The sequence below is a fragment of the Xiphias gladius genome, chromosome 1 (genome assembly GCF_016859285.1).
Source record: "Xiphias gladius isolate SHS-SW01 ecotype Sanya breed wild chromosome 1, ASM1685928v1, whole genome shotgun sequence".
NCBI lineage: Eukaryota > Metazoa > Chordata > Actinopteri > Istiophoriformes > Xiphiidae > Xiphias > Xiphias gladius.
In genome coordinates this window covers 28,746,118-28,766,135 of record NC_053400.1, presented here as the reverse complement: position 1 = coordinate 28,766,135, position 20,018 = coordinate 28,746,118, and the positions used below count along the sequence as shown (strand labels likewise).

Here is a 20,018-nt window from a genome sequence, read left to right as displayed (position 1 = left end):
CTTCAAAGTAAACTTTTCCCAGATTTATGGTCTATTTTGTTCCTTTGTCATCTTTATGTGTTGTTTGCAGATGGCAATTTATTACATATGTAAACACCAGTAGGTTGTAAAAAAATGGTATTGCATTAAGATCAAAAGATTGGTAAATTAATTAATTAGTCGATTGACAGAGAAATAACCATTTTTGATGATTGATTAATCGTTTCAGTCAGTTTTTCAAGCAAAACTAATGAAAAATGCCAAATAGTCTCCTATTCAACCTCTCAAATGAAATGATTTGCTGCTTTTCTATCTCATACATCACTGTAAACTGAATATATTGATAAGTTGGTTTTTGGACTGTTGGTTAGATGTTTGAAGACATCCCCTTTGGCTCTGCAAAGTTGTGAGGGGAATTTTTTTTTTCTCCACATTTTTAAAAAATGCGTTAGAGATTAAATGATTAATTGAAAAAAAGATAATCAATAATTGAATTTATAGTTAATACAGCCCAAATGTTGCATAAAATTCCATGTTGTCCCTGGCAGGTGCATTTGCCACTTTATATGTGGCTACCTTAACTTGTGAAGTTAAAAATGGAGGGGGGGCAGAAACCTCCCAAATGTTAATGGTTTTTGTGAATCTTGCCTGAAGGGAAAAAGACAGTAATCCCATACATTTTTAAAGCCTGTCTCTAATAATTAGGATGGTGGAGATTGATCAGATGTCTGACTCGTACCAATGCTACAGCCTGTTGTACTGAACCATTTTAATGAAATTAAAATTAGGCCTCTGCATATTCGGTCTCTGCTGACTTTGGTGTTTTTCCCCCCCATCTGTTCAGGGTGAGAGCAAAGACCTGCTCTTCATTCTCACATCCAAGTACAACGCCTGCATCCTAGAATACAAACAGAATGGGGAGAGCATTGACATCATCACCCGTGCCCACGGCAATGTCCAGGTGGGTGAGACATCAATGCAAATATAACTCTTTGGATTCCCTGTATTGTATCTATATCTACTCAATAAACATGAATGTCAGACGGTTCGACTTTTTTAATGTGTTTTTTTAATCTAAGAACAGCCTATATTTTAAATTTCTCTTATTAACCTTCATTAAATGCACCAATTTGCAGTTAGACTGTTTTAAATCAGCCAAACGCCATGTGCAGTCCCACTGTGTGCTTATGACAAATTATTCATTTTAAAGCATAAAAGCTGAAAAAGGTTTACTAGCTATACTGTATTCACAGCATTCTGAGAACACAACATATGTGATTTTTTTGCCTGAAGACCAGTATGCTGCTTGCCTCAAACGTTTCCAAACCAAATGCTGTTTTTCAGGATCGTATTGGACGTCCATCAGAAACGGGTATTATCGGAATTGTAGACCCAGAATGCCGCATGATTGGCCTGCGGCTTTATGACGGGCTGTTCAAGGTGATCCCGTTGGACCGGGACAACCGTGAGCTCAAGGCCTTCAACATCAGACTTGAGGAGCTGCAGGTCATCGATGTTCACTTCCTGTATGGCTGCCAGGCCCCAACCGTCTGCTTCATCTACCAGGTACTGTAGGAGAAGCAGTGCTTGGATGTAGGATTTTGTGTTTAATTACAGACTATGTATGTAAATTCAATGTCAGGTGTGACTTTTGCTGTTATTGTGTGAATTGTTCAGTTTTATCTCAAGGTCATAGTCATAGTAACATTTTTTATTGTAGTATTTTGCAACAGCAGTTAAATGGCTGATGATGATGATGATGGTGATGTTTAATTTTGTTTATACTTTTGCCTTAATGGCGCATTTTCTTCATTCATTAAAAAAAAAAAAAAAAAAAAAGTGTAACATTGTCTGTTGTGTACCATAGGACCCCCAGGGACGCCATGTGAAGACCTATGAGGTTTCTCTGAGGGAGAAGGAGTTCAACAAGGGTCCCTGGAAACAGGAGAATGTGGAGGCTGAGGCATCAATGGTCATCCCAGGTAATAAGAGCTTATACTGTATACATTACTGAAATGGTAAATCAAGTAATCAATTAGTAATCATCAGAAAAAAGTACTGCCAATGATATTTTCATCATCTGATTATTACCTGGATTTTAGTAGTACAATTGTTTTCTATCTGATTTTTACTTATTTTACTTAAGACCTGATGATAATAATAAGTCCTAACTGTAAGTCAAACAAAAACAAGCTGTTCTAAAGTGGTGGTTTAGAAATTTGGACATGAAATGTAAACTTGACTTACTAATTGGTAGGGACATCAGTGTGCAGACATGATTTTATCTTGTGGTTGGTAATGAACAGTGGCACATGGGTTCAGTTATTAAAAACATTGTAAACCACAGCACAGCATTGATCCTCAATAGAAAACATATTTACTGTATATTTGATGCTTGATTTCCCTCTCAGAACCCTCCGTAAGTATTCAACAAACAAAAACGTCCAGAGAGGCCTGAGTGGAGGCAATTAATGATGTAATTGATTAATTGAAAACACAGAGGTAATTGATAAACTGATAATATATTATAATAAAATGTTATTAGTTATAGCCATACTGAAATGTGTAGTATACCTGTTTAGAATATACAAATTGTCTGTGTCTGACATTGTTCAGATTCAGCACTGACTCTCTTGCTTATGTGCTTGTATTTTAGTGCCAGAACCATTTGGTGGAGCTATAATCATAGGACAAGAGTCCATCACCTACCACAATGGAGACAAATACTTGGCCATCGCACCTCCTACTATCAAGGTAAAGACATCAAATAATCGATAGTGTTCTTCTTTTGTTGAATAAGAAATTAGAATATTTAAAGATAGAATAGAAATATTTATTGTTCTTTCTAAACACCTTAAATGTTTTCATCATTCAGGAGTCCAAAGGAGGGATAGTTTAACATTTTTTTACAGTCAAGTGTTAGTGTTACGGCAGCAATTTTTTCTCCTTTTTGTAATTGATAGGTAAAGGAAGCGACAGATCTTTAGCACCATGTCATGGAAAGTGCACAGCTATGATGATAGAAGGGTGTGCATCAGCAAGCACTAAACATTTTCTTTATATAAATGTGTTACATACCATCTAACCCCAGCGAATATAAACATTTATTTACAAAGGAAATGCTAAATAAAGTCAGAAAGTACTGTATATTCACTTGTAGTGTTGATGTAATCCACCATCATAGGTTTCTGTCCTTATCAATGTTGTCAGATTTCAGCGACGCATTATATTAGTCGTTAGGATTAAACTTTCATTTTTAATATAAAGCAAAATTTGGATAATATTCGGGGGTGGGAGAGTCTCGGCAAATTTGTGTCAGGTTAAATAGGAGGTTTGGGAAATTGAGGTGTGAGAAATTGATTCCCAGATGCGTTGCTCTTTGATAGAATTAAGTAAAATAACAATGATGGTAGTCATCAGAATCTGTGTTACGTGAACATAATGATATTTTGCTGCCCTCAGGAGACCCTGAGGTGTATATATACTTTTATTTATGATTCCTGTGATAGATGTTGAAGTTGGATTTAAAGGCAGGTTTACAGTTAGGGTCCATAAGTATTTAGCGAGGGACACAATTTTCGTAATTCATCACCACGATGGATTTAAAACAAAGCCATCAAGATATGATTGAAATGTAGATTTCAGCTTTAATTCATGGTGTTTAACAAAAATATCACATGGACCATTCAGGAATTACAGCCATTTTTATACATTGTCCCTCATTTTTAGAGGCTCAAAAGTAATTGGACAATTGATAAAAACTCAGTTTCATGTGTGGCCTGTTCCCTCATTATTTCATGACAAATGAAGCACATAAAAGGTCACGAGTTGATTCCAGTTGTGGAATTTGCATTTGGTAGCTGTTCATGGGAACTGTTGATGCAAGCAAAGGAGGCCATCATTAGGCTGAGAAAACAAAACAAACCTATCAAACAGATTGCACAAACTCTAGAAATGGCCAAATAAACAATTTGATACATTCTTAAAACGACAGAATGCACTGGCAAGTTCAGCAGCAAAAAAAGACCTGGAAGATCATAGAAGACAACTAAAGTGGATGATCGAAGAATTCTTTCCTTGGTGAAGAAAAACCCCTTCACAACATCTATTCAGGTCAAGAACACTCTCAAGGAGGTAGGCGTATCATAGTCAAAGTCTAAAATCAAGAAATGCCTTCATGAATGTAAATACAGAGGGTTTAGAACACGGTACAAACTACTAGTAACAATCAACAACAGAAAGCCAGATTAGACTTTACCAGAAAACTAACTCTAAAAAAAACCTGCCCAGTTCTGGAACAAGATTCTTTGGACAGATGAAACGAAGATTAGCTTGTACCAGAACGAAGGGGAGAGAAGAGGGTGGAGACCGAAAAGGAACGGCTCATGATCCAAAGCATAAAACATCATCTTTCAAACATGGTGGAGGCAGTGTTATGGCATGGGCATGTATGGCTGCCAATGGAAATGGGTCGCTGGTGTTTACTGATGCTATACTATCTGCTCAGATTCAGCCATATGCTGCAAAACTGATAGGATGGTGCTTCACAGCACAGATGGATAATGACCCAAAACATACTGCAAAAGCAACCCAAGAGCTTCTCAAGGAAAAGAGAATTGAATATTCTTTAATGGCCAAGTCAATCACCTGCCCTCAAACCAATTGAGCATGATTTTCACTTAATGAAGGCAAAGCTGAAGGCAGAAAGACCCACAAACAAGCAGCAACTGAGGGCAGCTGTAGTAAAGGCCTGGCAAAGCATCTCAAAGGAGGAAACTCAGCATTTAGTGATGTCCCAGACTTCATGCATTCATTAACTGCAAAGGATTTTCATCTAAGGTTTAAAAATAATCTTTATATTTATAACTATTTTAGTTTATCCAATTATTTTTGAGCCTCTGAAAATTGAGGAACTATGTATAAAAATGGCTGTAATTTCTAAATGGTGTAATATTTGTAAAATAAGAACGCAAAAATTAGATACTTCAAATTTTTATGGCAAAATAATTACATTTCCTACATTTAAACTGAGGTAATTTGTGCTTGTATTTTATAGTGTTTGATACAGCGCTAATTTGTACCTGAATAGATGTAATTTGTCTTGTTGGCTGTAGAAATGTCATAAACAACTGTTTGTCCCTTTTTTTAATTTTATTGTCTGTATTTCCCTGTCTAATACTCATGCAAATATTTATCACAATTAACAAAATCTTCTTTTTTATAATTGTTTCTTATTTTATTTATTATTATTTCAATAGTTTCAAGTAAAAGGGTTTCATAAAGTATCCCTTTTTTTTTGCAGTACAGGTAACAGGTATGCTCCACTCTTGACCATGGAAATATTGATTATAAATATGCAAGTTAGTACAGAACTGCTGAGTGTTGTTTAGCTGCATCACAAAGTTGTCCTTACAAAGATCTTGATATCAGAAATAAAAAGGCAACACAAGTATAGAATCAGACGCCTTCTAAGCCTTCTGATATCTCATTACGGGCTTCGGCTCATATCTGAGTTCTGCGGATCCACTCTGTCTTTAAAAGCCCCAAACAGCCTGCATGCTTAACCAACTCATAATTGTCTTGCAGGCTGTCACGTCTCGGTTACGAATCTTTCGTAGCACTGACCAACATAGCTCAGCAGATGTTTGAGGAAAGAGGTAGAGGGGCATATGCTACGTTACTAATGAAATTCCATTTTAATGAAGCTCAAGCTTTTATTTTGGACATTTTTTTTCAAACCTAATGTAACATTAGTATTCAGTTGAAGCACATACTCCTTTCAGTGGTTTCAAGAAAAAAACAGAAGCGTATCATTTGAGTTCTAACAACATTTTTGGCAGCTAATTAATAAATTGTCACTCTCCAGCACAGAAATGAAAAACAACTTTGAGACACCAAAGGTTCTGCCAGCATGGAGGTCTGGCAAATGTGTCTGAGCTCATATAATACTTAGTTGTGAATTGGTCTGTGTTTGGTCAACAGACTGGTTTCACTTGTAGAATCTAACAAGCTAATTACCTGCCATTCTGTCAAAAGGTTTTTCTAGAGGTTTGTGAAGCTGTGAAAATAAAAGTGGTTCCATGATTTGAAAAAAAAAAAATGCAAGGCAATAGGATTGTGAAAATGAGTTTTGTAAAGGATCAATCAAGTGAGAAATTGACTCAGCTTGTACAGTAGACAATGACAATAACAATACCTTCCTTTGAAGGGAAAGTAGACTAGGCTCAGTCACACTATGTGACTTTAATGCCAATTCCAATCATGACTACTATTCTAGCCGGCTGCGCTGCTTATCTTGTAGAGCAAGTTTGGTCGAAAGCTCCTAAGATGTTTAAGTTCGGGCCAGTCTGGTTAAAGCCCAAGTGTTAACCGGGATAGAAAGCAGAGAGTGACCCTGATAACATCCAAGGGAGCTTTGTTCAAGGGGAAAGTATTATATGACAAGCTATGCATTGCAGCTTCCACTCAATAGATACAATACTTTGTATCAGTACAGTTTCCTAACTTCCCTGGCTTCACTCTATTTAAGCGACTATGCAGTTTTCTTTGGGAAACATATCTTTCACAATATGCTAAATTATTGCACGACAAAACAACAAAAAAGTCCGACATCATATAATTATAAGTAGAGCTGATTCAAAATTAACCAAGACAGGACTATTTGCGAATATTAGCATATCATAGATCATATAATGGTGTTGGCGTATATTTCAGCTGAGAAGTAAAAAAATATTGCAGTAGAAAAATACCAAAGATATGTTTCAGGTATTTTAGAAAAAGAGTTGCTTATTGCACAATTTGTTTCTTTCTGCATAGAGCGCCAGCAAGATATTTTTCAACTACAAAATGTCCTGTTCTGCACATATCTTGGTCTTCTTGTTCTTGGTCTTTTCTTAATTACCAGATATAAGGGATCCTTGTTAAAAATACTTGTTTATATTATTTGCATTAAAAAAACAACATCTGCCAATGTATCAGATTTTTAAAAAACTTAAATATCAAAATTATCAGCGTCGAAAAACTAGTATAGGTCAGGCTCTCACTGTAAGTATTGCACCAAATTCCTCAACATGTCTGTCACATTACATTTGTAATTTAATTACAAACTGTAGCGGAAAATGTTTCTGGACAGGTTGGAATCCTTTTCTCCATGTGTTAGGCTTCATATTCATCCTTTTCTAGCCTACACGGGTTCCTAACAGGATGGCGTGCTGATTTATTTAATCCACACTTCTCTTCTCAGGCAAAATTTAAAGAGTCTGTAGTTTTAAGTTGTAGCTGGGTTGTATGTTTTCATAATGAGAGAAAAAACAAACACAGTGAGGACGGGTCTCTGTGGCGGTACTTTGACATTCTCATGCATTACGCGGGTAAAACAAGAGGTGAGCAGGAGGACTTTTTTGGTACTGGTTTAATATGAGGAGCTGTTGCAGGCTTTTTAATGATTTCTATGTGTCCCGCTCTCAATTGCAGCAAAGTACCATTGTATGTCACAACCGGGTGGACCCCAACGGCTCACGCTACCTGCTGGGAGACATGGAGGGACGTCTGTTCATGCTGCTGCTGGAGAAGGAAGAGCTCATGGATGGAACAGTGGTGCTCAAAGACCTGCATGTGGAGCTGCTCGGAGAGGTCCTTTATTTATCTTATATTCTACGTTGCTTCGTCTCTGCCAGTTTTCACTCTGTTTATCCACCTGTCCATCCTCTGGCATCTCTCCCATCTTTTTTCTCTCTACCTGGCTCGACCACCCTTTCTGTTGCTATTTGATTTTCCTCCTGCTGCCTCTTCCTCTCAGTACCCACTTTGTTACTATTGACTTTTTAATGGTTTATGGCCCTGACAGGAGCTACTAAATCAGTCTGAACTTGTACAGAGGATGAGAAAAAATGGTCCCACCTCTTTGTTGCTTGCTTGCCATAGTGTCACTTATCCCTTTAAAGTAGATTTAGACAATGACTGTATATCAATACTCTGCTGGAAGCGAAATCTCATGTTAAAAGGCAGACAGCTTTTGGCTTGTGGCACCTTTCTCTAATGACTGGCCAAGGAGTTGTTTAGAACCATCAAATGCTTTCTTGATAGAAACAGTCAAGCAGAGTAGATCTGTTGAGCTGGAGGCAGATTGCTTCTCAAATCATTCTAAATTCTATTGTTAGATGTCTGTGCTCAGTAAACGGGTAGCAGCAACTCTACATTAAAATGTCAGAAAAAAAGTTGTCTTTGTTATGTGTGAATAATGCGTCAGAGAGTAAGATCATGTTGACGCCGATGAGGGTGAGTCATTTGCGTCAAACAGAGTTCTGTCTGTTTTCAGATCACTTTGAAAAAGTTACTTGCTCAGATGAGAAATTTCAAAACAATAAGAGTTCAATTTTTTTTATATTCTTTCTCTTCCATTTGCAAACAACAAAATTGTTCCATAATACCATTATCTGCCACCATCGTCATATCTTAATTTGTGTTTTGATAGGTCTTAGCGACCTTTCTCTTGTTGTTGTCAGAATCGGGCTGCAAATAAACATTATTTTCAGTATCAAGTAATCTACCAATTAAATTTTTTGATTAATACCGTGGTGTATTAAAGGTCAAAAATAATAATTTCAATTTTCTGAATTTAGCAGAGCCTAAAGTGATATTTCCTAATTGCTAATTTTGTTTGGCCAACAACAAAAATGAAACAAACAACTTGGAAAGGAAAGCTTAAACTCTTTAAGAAGCTTTGGTATTTTCACGTAGATCACTTAAACAATTAATCTATTATAAAAACGGATTATTGATATTTTTTGTCCTAATTGTTGTATTGAGACCGTCTCTCAGTCGTCTGCAATCAGCTATACTGACTCACAAAATCAGTATCCACAGAGAGTTGGGTCAAACACAAAGTTTGCTTCATAAATTCTGACTTAATTAAGAGAAGAAAAAAAAAAGAAATGCTGGCTCCAGCTTCTCCAATGTGAGAATGTGCTACTTTTCTGTTCCTTGTATGACGGCAAAGTCAATATCTTTTTGTTTTCAACTGCTGATTGGACAAGATGAGCAATCTGAATATGTCACCTTGGGCTCTGGAAAATTGTCATGACATTTTTAACTGCTTTCTGACATTTTATAAACGAAAGGATTAATCAGGAAAACAACCGTCATATTGATCAAAGACTAAATAATTGTTAGTTGCAGCCATACTGTGGCCTAAGAGACTAAGATGTTTTCGTGTCCCTCTCCATTGACAGACATCTATTGCTGAGTGTTTGACCTACTTGGACAACGGTGTGGTCTTTGTGGGCTCCAGACTAGGCGACTCCCAGTTGGTGAAGGTAAGAGCAAGAGTACACAGTTTCTTATTTTTACAGTTATGAAATTCATGAATTTTAGACCAGTTTTAAACACAAAGTAATGTTGGAAAATTTTCTCCAGTTTTGGGAAATAAAAGAATCTAATAAAACAAGGTTAAAAGGGTATTAATCTCCTGTTAGAAGTAAAAAGTCACTTTTTACATCTTGTCATTTTGCCATTTTATGTTTTTGTGTTTTTTCTTATAACATTCTCTAATATTTTTTTAACACCTTTTTTTGAATCTTTTGCAAATCGTTCATAAAATTGATTTTAAAAGGTAAAATTGTATTTGGGCCTTCCTTGGGACCACCATGTACTGTCCCCTTTTCTCACTGATTTGTCAGTAGGGTTCTGTTTGTTTTCTCTGCAGCTCAATGTGGACAGCAATGACCAGGGCTCATATGTGGCAGTGATGGAGACATTCACCAATCTGGGGCCCATTGTGGACATGTGTGTGGTAGACCTGGAGAGGCAAGGCCAGGGCCAGGTAAAAACTCAAACCTGGCTCTTTTATTTCTCTGAAACTACACAGAAACATCACAGTCACGTATTGAAAGCAAATCATTCAGACAAAACAAAAGGTTTCTTGGGGCGTTGAGCAGAGGATGTAGAAATGACATGGAGATTACCGAAGCCGTCACTGGATACATGTTATAGCTAATGGTGAGTCTCCGTCTGTGTTTTCCTCTTTATCATCCTCTTTGTCACAGCCTTCAGGGAGTGTGGGTTTATACCAGCGATGCAGCCAGCTCCTGCAGTCGTGTTAAAACTGTTTCTGTCAGCAGAATTAAGCATGGGACATACTACAGCCAGAACCTGCCATTGGCTAGAGTAGCCGGGCACAACGTAATCAGGAGATTCTTGCTGACTTCAAATACACAGCTTCCTGTGCCCCTTTAAAGGCAGTCTGAGTGTACTTCTTTTGTCTAGTCTAATTTTTTGTTGCCAGTGGCCTCTGCTTACCTGGCATTAACATGCACCTGGTATCCCAGTTGCATATAAAATATGGTTTAGCTCTGGTAAACAAATTTAAATTGGCTTTCTTGTTCCATTTCAAAAAGGCAGATTACTTTGCATGTCATTTCCTTTAATAATATTTACACCCTTTAAAAGTCAGACAGTTATGACCTCTTCTCGATTGTTCCCTGTCGGCATGTATCCTAGCAATCCATCATCTTTCGCAGTTCCGTGTACTTAAGTTTGTTGTTTGCAGTTGTCAAACATTTTGTACTCTGAATATAATTTGATATAACCCATGATGAATGTTAAAAGGCAACAAGAGGACACAATTTCATGTTTTTACTCAGTATAAGTAATGAGGAGTGGATTTCTCCTTTTTTTCCTGTAATATCAACCTATGATTTTTTTTTTAAAATTTTGATATCAACCAGCTGCTGACTCAGACTGTCTGTTTTTTGGCCTGTTCTTTGACACTTTGCCACAGACATATCATAATTTGACAAAAATACTATTTTTATTTGCATGTTTGTCTCCCTTTGTGTCCAATCACTGAGGCAGAAGGAAATAAAACAGTGAAGTACGGAGAGATGCAGTACAGAGGGTTGGCAGGGTTTGAGACCAGGCCTCAGGGTACTTGATTTGGTTCCAAAGGCAGCGGTCCACTAGAGCACTGAGCCAGACTCTGGGTACAGACCAGCACTCAGTTAGTCACTGTCTGTATCCCACCACACACTCTAAATCCAATCACAATTGTTTTAATTTATCATTTGCTTAAAAAATTAACTTGGTTAATCGGTGCGGTCACGTTCCAAGACAGTTAGGTCAGTAGAGGATAGATGCAAAGGCTGCAGGGCAAAATATAACCAATATTATAGCCAATATTATAGCCAATATTATAGCCAATATTATAGCCAATAATATAACCAATAATATAACCAATAATATAGCCTCAGAGAAAGCATGGCAGCAGTGTACAGCTGAAAAATCAAGGCTGAATAATCATTGTATTCACAGATGTGCAACTGCAAACCAGGCCGTGGTTTCTGACTGATAAAACCTGCATAAGTATAAATACATAATAAGCAAAATCTGTGCAGATTATCAGGATTCAGTCAGTCCCCTGCCAGTGAGACTGAGTGTATGAGGGCATTTGAGAACATGCTTGGAGGAGTTAAGTGGGTTGCAAGGTTCACAATGGTTATGAACTTGGTAGGGGGTGAGATTATTATGAGCTCTGGTATTAATCCCGTTAGTGTACCATGACTGAATAAATCACATTCTGGGGCTCTTCAGTCAGACTGTAGAGACACCAGAATTATTTACCTTCAGGGTGGCGGATCTCGACACTGTTGTCATGTTTGTACCAACAATCTCAGAGAAGCTCTACTATAAACTGATACTGATTCTTAAATTGTACACTACTATAACAGTTAGTACTACCGCTGTGACACTGACTGGTACTACTGCCTCTACCATAACTTGCACTTCTGATGACATCCACTACTAGAACCTGGACCAGTGAGAAGTGTGAGCATTAATGACCACCAGTACCTCTATTTACAAGCTATAATGTTACTGCTATTATTACTACTACCACAACTGAACCTGGATATTATAACTATTTCTATTACACCTACTATTAATACTATTACTACGACTACTACAACATATAATAACAGCTGGAGCTGAAACAATTAGTTGATCAACAAAAAATAAGTCAGAAACCACACTGGTAATCGTTCTAGTCATTTTCAGGCAAAAATGCCAAACACTGCCTAGTTCTAGTTTGTGAGGACTTCCATCTTTTTTTTTTTTCTGCCTTATGTGATAGGAAACAGAACATGGGTAGGTTTTAGACTATAAGTCAGACAAAACAAGCAGTTTGAAGACTTTATGAAATTGTAACGGGCATTTGGTAGTATTTTGTTACATTTCATTGACCCAACAATTATGTCATTAATGGAGAAAATCGTCAGCAGATTAAGTGATCATTTATGATAACACTGATAACATTATACTCACCAAGTTAATTATTCAGATCTGGAAACATGAAGACATTGGTACAACATTTAGCCAAATTATCTAAACCACTTCATATGCAAATAAGTGAGTGAGTTTCTTGCCCCATTGGACTTCCTTTTTGCAATGTCTCAGAGTACATATCACAGCAATGTGGTCACTAATCTGTAATAAGAGATTACAGATTTGAACAGATTACAGATTTGAGTGGGGGGTAAAATTACAGACTAAGGTAGTATAAAACTGGAGTTATCCTTCAAGCAAACATATGGAAGAAGTACACCTCAGATCAATCACAAGAATACAAAGATGTTGAAGATAAAATAACAGGATCATCCCTTAACAAAAAAAGGGCAAAAAATCACACCCCTCATATCTCAGTTCATGTCCTCATGTCTCTCTCTGCTCTTAGCTGGTGACATGCTCAGGTGCATTCAAGGAGGGCTCTCTTCGGATTATCCGCAACGGCATTGGGATTCATGAACATGCCAGTATTGACCTGCCGGGAATCAAAGGTTTGTGTGTTCTATATGTGTGCGTCCGTTTCTCTTCCATCACCGTCCTCTCGAGTCCTGACTTTATCTGGACCTTAATCCTCTACTGATCACTCCAACCTGCACATCTGTTTTTGTCACCTGGCCAAGACGCCAGCTGTTGCTCATCCAAACCCAGCATGTGAGCACGAGCAGATGGCTCCGATGTCATAGGTCTTGGCTCGGTACTTTCAGAAGAAACAGGAAAATTGCCAAGGTTGGGTTTGGAAACATTTGTTTTCATTTAGTAAACCAAAGAGCACTGCAATGTCTGCAGTAGTAAACTGTCAAGTTAAAGAATTCCATCAGGTTTTAATGATGGCGGACGCCTCTTAATCCCTGAAAATTAGGTTTATCTCCAAACACCGTTCTCTGATGCTTAAATGAGACACACAGGCCATTTAAAGGCCTTTTTGCACTTGTTAGGTTTCAGAGGTTTATTGACCAGCTCTGCCCTAAAAGTGTCCGCCCCCTCCCCTGGCCTCTTGATGAGAGGCAATTAGTCACTTAGCCAGTCAATGGATCTCTGAGAGGCATCTGCAACCTGTCCATCCCCCTAACATGTTAACATATAATAGATGGAACAGTTAAAGATCAGCTTGGATCCTGGCTAGATATTGTATTTCTTTTACCTTGCACAATAAGGGAGAAAGTTTTCTTTTCTTTCTAACACACTTTTTTTCCGGATTTCCTTCAAGGTTTGTGGCCGCTCCGCTCTGAGGCAGGCAGAGAGACAGATGACATGCTGGTGCTGTCTTTTGTGGGTCAAACAAGGTGAGTGTTTGCCGTGCCGCATGCCAGATAAGTGTAGAGTCAATTCAGAAAGCCATTATCTTATCTTAAGAGAGTTTTTTTCCCCTAGAGTGTTAATGCTGAGTGGCGAGGAAGTCGAGGAGACTGAGCTTCCAGGCTTTGTGGACAACCAGCAGACATTTTACTGTGGAAACGTGGCGCACCAGCAACTCATTCAGGTTCGTATACACACACATGCACACACTTCCGTTATATGTATAAAGTACGAGTGCTGTCGGTGTACTTCACCAGAACATGCTTTGGTTAGTTAAACATTGACACTCATTTGATGTTTGAGCCTACTCTCCCTAAAATTAGCTGACTTGCAGTATTTGTACGTTGCAGTTCAATTACAGCTAATTTCACAAATTTTAAATTACTTACATAAATTAATTATTCAACTGTGGCCTTTCTCCATTTAAAAAGATACACTTTGCTGGAACTGAACCATAGATGATTGAAAGGGGCAGTCATGAATATGAAGAGTGAAAAAGGACTTCATGTATTTTACACTTGGTTGAAATGAATATTACACTTCATTTAATTGCAATTCCAGCCTGCGTTTTTGAAATGAGGATGAAACCTGCTGGGAATTCTGCCAACTATTAGACCCTCGATCATGCATCTTTAGGTTGTTATGACAACACAAACCTACTTGTATTTTAAGGCTTGTGTTTGACTAACTGTTTTTCCAGTCAGAGTCGGTTTATTTAGACTGAATACATTTTTACATTTTTGCTTACATTTGTCATGGGTAGTTTTCTTTTGAAGGATGTGTTCTACGTAGTCGTCAGGGCTGCGTCGGTCCCCATGGGATGAACCCCAATGATTTTGATGATCATCTGACTTTTCCTCTAGCACAATTGTGAAGGTGATATTTTTTGGTTTTTAGGGAAATGTCTCATCAACTATTGGAAGAATTACCAAGAACTTTGATACAGACATTCGCAATCACCACCGGATGAACAGCAATAACTTTGGTGATCGATTGACATGTTCTCTAGCACTATCCTCAGGTCAAAATTCTAAAGTGTCCAATTGTTTTTCTTACCAAATGTCTGTAAAATTACTGGCATTCCCATCAGCCTCGGCTGTACTTTGTATTTAGTGATAATTAACAAATGCATACATGCAGACGTACTGAAACTACTAAACTATGTGTTAACTATGTTTCATTTTTATTCACAAAAATACAGTTATTGGGGAAAATTATCTTTGCAATTCATAATCATTTCTTTTCAGTCATTAAAAAAAAAAAAAAAAGCAACAACAATCCTGGCAACAAAACCACACAAACAATGGGATTTGCTTTGAAATGGCTTCCTGTTTTAACTCCCAGTCTCCACATCATCCTTTCTGTCACTTCCCAGAAATGCAATGCAAAATAATCTTTAAAGGAAAAACTGTGTGCCTCCAGATCACGTCAGGCTCTGTGCGCCTGGTGCTCCAGGAGAGCAAGGCACTAGTGAGCGAATGGAAGGAACCACAGGGCAGGAACATCAGCGTGGCTGCCTGCAACCACACTCAAGTGGTGCTTGCCGTAGGCAGGGCCCTCTACTACCTGCAGATCCTGGCTGGAGAGCTCAAACAGATCAGGTAAGACATAGATACAGACACACACACATAAGAGTTAGGTTAGCTGTCAGTTTGTTGACATTTCCAGACAGTATATGACTTACCCTGATGAATTGTGGATTTATCTGCTCATGCCGATCAACACAGCTGATCAAGACCATGCTATAAGCACTTTGAATACTGTATCATGTGGTTATGCAGAGCTTCTGATTTGTCGCATCAATGCTGCATTATCTATAAATATACACTCATCGAGCACTTTCTTAGTTTACTTTGTGGCAGCAGTGCAGTGCATAAAATCATGCAGATACAGGTCAGGAGCTTCAGCTATGTTCCCATCAAACATCAGAATTGAGAAAAAATGTGATCTCGATGCCTTTGACCGTGACATGATTATTGGTGCCAGACAAGGCTGGTTTGAGTATTTCTCAAACTGCTGCTGGTCTCCTGGGATTTTCACCCACAACAGTTTACTCAAAATGGTGTGAAAAACAAGCATCCAGTGAGCGGTAGCTCTGTGGACAGAAACACCTCGTTGACGAGAGAGGTCAGAGAACGGTCAGACTGGTTGTAGCTGACAAAGGCTACAGTAACGCAGATAGCCACTCTTTACAGCTGTGGTGAGCAGAAAAGCATCTCAGAATGCACAACACGTCCAACTTTGAGGCAGGCCACAACAGCAGAAGACCACTTCAGGTTCCACTCCTGTCAGCCAATAACAGAGATCTGAGACTGCAGTGGGCACAGGCTCACGAAAACTGGAAAGTTGAACACTGGAAAAAATGTAGCCTGGTCTGATGAATCTGGATTTTTGCTGAAGCATACAGATGGTAGGGTCAGAATTTGGCATCAACGGAATGAATCCATGGATCCAACCTGGCTTGTGTCGATAGACCAGGCTGCTGCTATTGTTGAATGGTGTGGGGAATGTTTTCTTGGCTCGCTTCGGGCCCCTTAATACCGGTCAATTATGGCTTGAACGCCACAGTCTAACTGAGTGTTGTTGCTGACCATGTGAGTCTTTTTTTACAGTCTTCTAGCAGCTATTTCCAGCATGACAGTGCACCATGTCACAAAGGAAAAGTCGTCTCAAACTGGTTTCATGAACAAGACAATGAGTTCAGTGTACTTCAGTGGCCTCCCCAGTCACCAGATCTGAATCCATTAGACACGTTTGGGATGTGGTAGAACGGGAGATTCGCAGCATGAATGTGCAGCTGACAAGTCTGCAGAAATTATGTGTTAAAATCATATGAACATGAAGCAGAATCTCTAAGGAAAGTTTCCAACATTTTATGGAATCAAGGCCATGAAGAATTTAGGCTGTTTTCAGAGCAAAGGCAGGCCCTGCCCAGTACTGGTATTGTGTTCCTAATAAAGTGCTGGGGGGGTGTATATTACTGAATTCCGGATTTCTGGAGATCTCCTGATGACATTAAAAAAAGAGATGAATTTCAACGGAGTGCGTGGACACAAAACATCAACCATGTGCTTTGACGGAATGGTTTGACATTTTGGGAAATGCACTTGTTCACGTTCTCGTCTTGAGTTAGATGAGAAGTTTGAAGTCACACTCATGGTAAATATGGAGACGGAGCGAGCAGCCAGTTAGCTTAGCTTAGCTTAGCACAAACACCGGAAAGGGGAAGTAACTGCTACTAGGCTAGCTGAAAGCAAATAAGCGTATTTCCCAAAATGTCGAACTATTCTTTTAATGTCAACCTTGTCTGTCTGCTGATTTGATGCTGAGATGCCTGCAAACTGCTACAGTTTGCAAGTTCAGGAAAGCTTAAGAGTTAAAAAAATATGTCTGACCTCAACCTTTCAGTTATCCCTTGGCTGTGGTCTTTATAAAGATGCCCTTCAGCATGGACTACATAGTTATTGCAAAGCAGTTATCAAAGTAACTTAAGTTTTACGTAACAAACTTGACTGCAGAGACTCAAATCTTCATGTCAGGGAACAAAAACTCTCAATCCAGGATATTGTACTCTACTCGACTCGTTAACAAGATACAACAGAAGGGAAGAATCTTGCATATGACTGCATACACAAAACCAAACAGAACTGTTGTATAAAAGTTTAATTAATCAAGAGTTAATTTACTGTATTTTCAATAGTCCAAGAATTTTGTCTCTGACTCAGAGTTGTGTTCGTATTATCCTGCATCCTTACCTTCATTTTATTTTATTTTTTTCCTGAGCTGTGGTAAAGTTTGAGATGATATTATATTTCTGTCATGTTGCTGCTTTGGTTTATCCTTTTGGCTGTCTTTGTGCTTTGTGACACTGTTTTTTTACAATAGTTTAAAAAGCAGTCAAGGGTACACATTTTTTTTTTTTTTTTTCCCCCCCCCAGCTTCTAAAAATAGTCACCAGGGCTGCATGAAGTGCAAAGTGTTTGAAATAATGTTTGCTCTACATCAATAAGAAGCCAGTATTCTGTGTGAGTCACAAAATCCTGTAAATATCATTTAGTCATAGCTGGTTTAAAGGTGTTTATATGGCTGAAATAATCCTCTGCAATGCAATTGAAGAGTAAGTACTCAACAGTGATTATTCTTACATTATTTGCAATATTGAGTAGCCTTGTTCTGGCTCAGGCCTTTTTTTAATTAACAAGTGGATTTTTTTGTCATCCTTATTTTCTTTATAGCTTAATCATTATATCATATCTAAGATTAAACTGGCATTATGGATAAAATCCTTTTTTTATTATGTTTAATTTTATATTTCTTATTTTGATATATGCCAAGATATTGTAAATGTTCTGGAAATTCAGTTCAGATCACATTTATGGATAAAACAACTAACAGGAATATTTGTTGTTGTCTTATCCAGTGAATTGAATACCTGATAAATTAAGATACTCAATCACATATTTGTAAAAATCCAATATTGCCATAAATTATTCCTAGTCCATGATTATCAGCATTGCCCTGAATGGCCTTACAGAAGCATAGATATAAGGATAGCTACCTCAATACAAATGGTATGCCAAAATCTGTGACAGTAGACACATTTATATCGTATGTATTGTCATGTCGCCCAACTCTAAAATACTGTCTATTTATATCTATAATCACACATACAAATTCATAATAATCACTAACTAATTAATAGTGGAAATACATATTGGTATGTCTCAAACAAGCACATGCACTCACAAGCTAAATGTGTAAATTTGCGTGTTGCTCTGTGTCGAGACATTTGTTTAGCGTTATTGCAAAGTGACACATTTGGAACTGGCAAAATGCGAATTTGTACGGCATGTACTTGTCGTTTTCACGAGTTGACACTTTTTATCAGCCAGAATAGTCAAAATATGATTACTCTGATCCACATTTCACAGAATACCTCTGACCCACTGCTGCATCCATCTACAGTACATACGGATGCAGCCATTAGTCCATAAATTATTTCAAAGAATAATGTTAGTGTTATTTGTAGCGAACAGGAACTGGGGAAATGACTGCTAATCATTTTAGTGTTTGTCAAGTGGAGCTCTTGTTAAAGAAATACAGGTAAATTGACAACAGGGCTTAAACAAGGATGAGAAAAATGGGTAATGACCAGAAATTCCAGCCATGGTCAATTGATCTTTGAGACAACTGCCTGATCACGCACTGGTTGAAATTTTTCACATTTTAAAAGGACATGGAAATGTCATCTGCCAACTTTACACAGTGGGAACTCACAGCTCAATTCACCATATGATTGTGGAACATTGCTCAATTTGTGTCTCATTTCAGGAGAAAAATAAATCAATTAGAGCTCTTGCTCTGTGTCACTAACACATTGACGCCATTAGTCATTTTGTTCCGCTGTGTGTCGAACTTTGTTGTACACACTTCCCATCCACACAATGTGCAGGGAGGCTCACTACTGTTTTTCCCACGTCCTCAATAACCTTCCTCAGCACCACGGAGATGGAGCACGAGGTGGCCTGCCTGGACATCACACCTCTTGGGGAGGCTGGCACTGAGTCGCCGCTCTGCGCTGTGGGACTCTGGACCGACATCTCAGCCCGTGTGCTCAAACTGCCCTGCTTCACAGCCCTGCACAAGGAAATGCTGGGTGGAGGTGAGAGAAAAGAGAGGTAGACAGCAGTGACACGGGAATAGGAAAGCTGGTACTCGCTTGTGGAGAGAGATAGGTGGATGGAGATAATGTCAGCTCAAGTGAGGATTCTTTCTGTAGCCCAGTAGCACGCACAATATCTCATTTGGTTTCACAGATCCATGAAAGCAAAGATTCCTAACCTAAACCAGGCTCTCTCAGAAAGCAAGAAAAAAAACTCCCCAAAAAAGTCTTCACACATAAAGCGGAAAATCTTGGAGGCTGAAATATTTTAGTCATTCAGTGCTTATTGCCCCCTAACAAGCCACAGCCTGAGTACAGGCCCAGGGAGGGGTTTGTTACCTTATTTGTAACTGAGCAGTAATAACTCAAAACGAAATAAACACAGGTGAGAAACAAACTTAACATTTTTATCTTGTTTCTGCCCTCTGTACATTTGGCTTTTATTGTCACTAACACTAATTCAGATTTTTTTTTTAAAGTAAATTCCAAAGAATTCCCTTTTATGAAGATATAAAATTCAAATTAAAAAGGTTCAAGAACAGTAACCATTTTATTTACAGTATGCCATTTTTGCATTCGTGATCAAAAAGCAGCTGCTTGTTATTAATGCTGGGTTATCAAGTAATGCTATCCAGAAAATGAAATTCGCATTGCTCAGCCCTTACATCCCTACATTTTACAGCACAATTGTGCTGTAAATACAATTAAATAGGTCCTTAAACGAGTAAAAACGAGTTTAAAAAAA

At 38.2% G+C, this 20,018-nt stretch overlaps 1 protein-coding gene across 1 annotated transcript in view; it reads left to right on the top strand.

The window, feature by feature from the left end:
• Positions 1–20,018, top strand: part of ddb1 (damage-specific DNA binding protein 1) — a 46,006-nt gene that overhangs the window by 4,356 nt on the left and 21,632 nt on the right. Inside the window, exons 3-14 of the mRNA XM_040122400.1 lie at positions 824–940; positions 1,324–1,545; positions 1,847–1,961; positions 2,636–2,733; positions 7,453–7,611; positions 9,210–9,293; positions 9,683–9,799; positions 12,704–12,806; positions 13,523–13,598; positions 13,687–13,795; positions 15,034–15,212; positions 19,110–19,273. Of these exons, the coding sequence (XP_039978334.1) occupies positions 824–940; positions 1,324–1,545; positions 1,847–1,961; positions 2,636–2,733; positions 7,453–7,611; positions 9,210–9,293; positions 9,683–9,799; positions 12,704–12,806; positions 13,523–13,598; positions 13,687–13,795; positions 15,034–15,212; positions 19,110–19,273 (1,543 nt within the window). The remainder of the gene's footprint in view (positions 1–823; positions 941–1,323; positions 1,546–1,846; positions 1,962–2,635; positions 2,734–7,452; positions 7,612–9,209; positions 9,294–9,682; positions 9,800–12,703; positions 12,807–13,522; positions 13,599–13,686; positions 13,796–15,033; positions 15,213–19,109; positions 19,274–20,018) is intronic.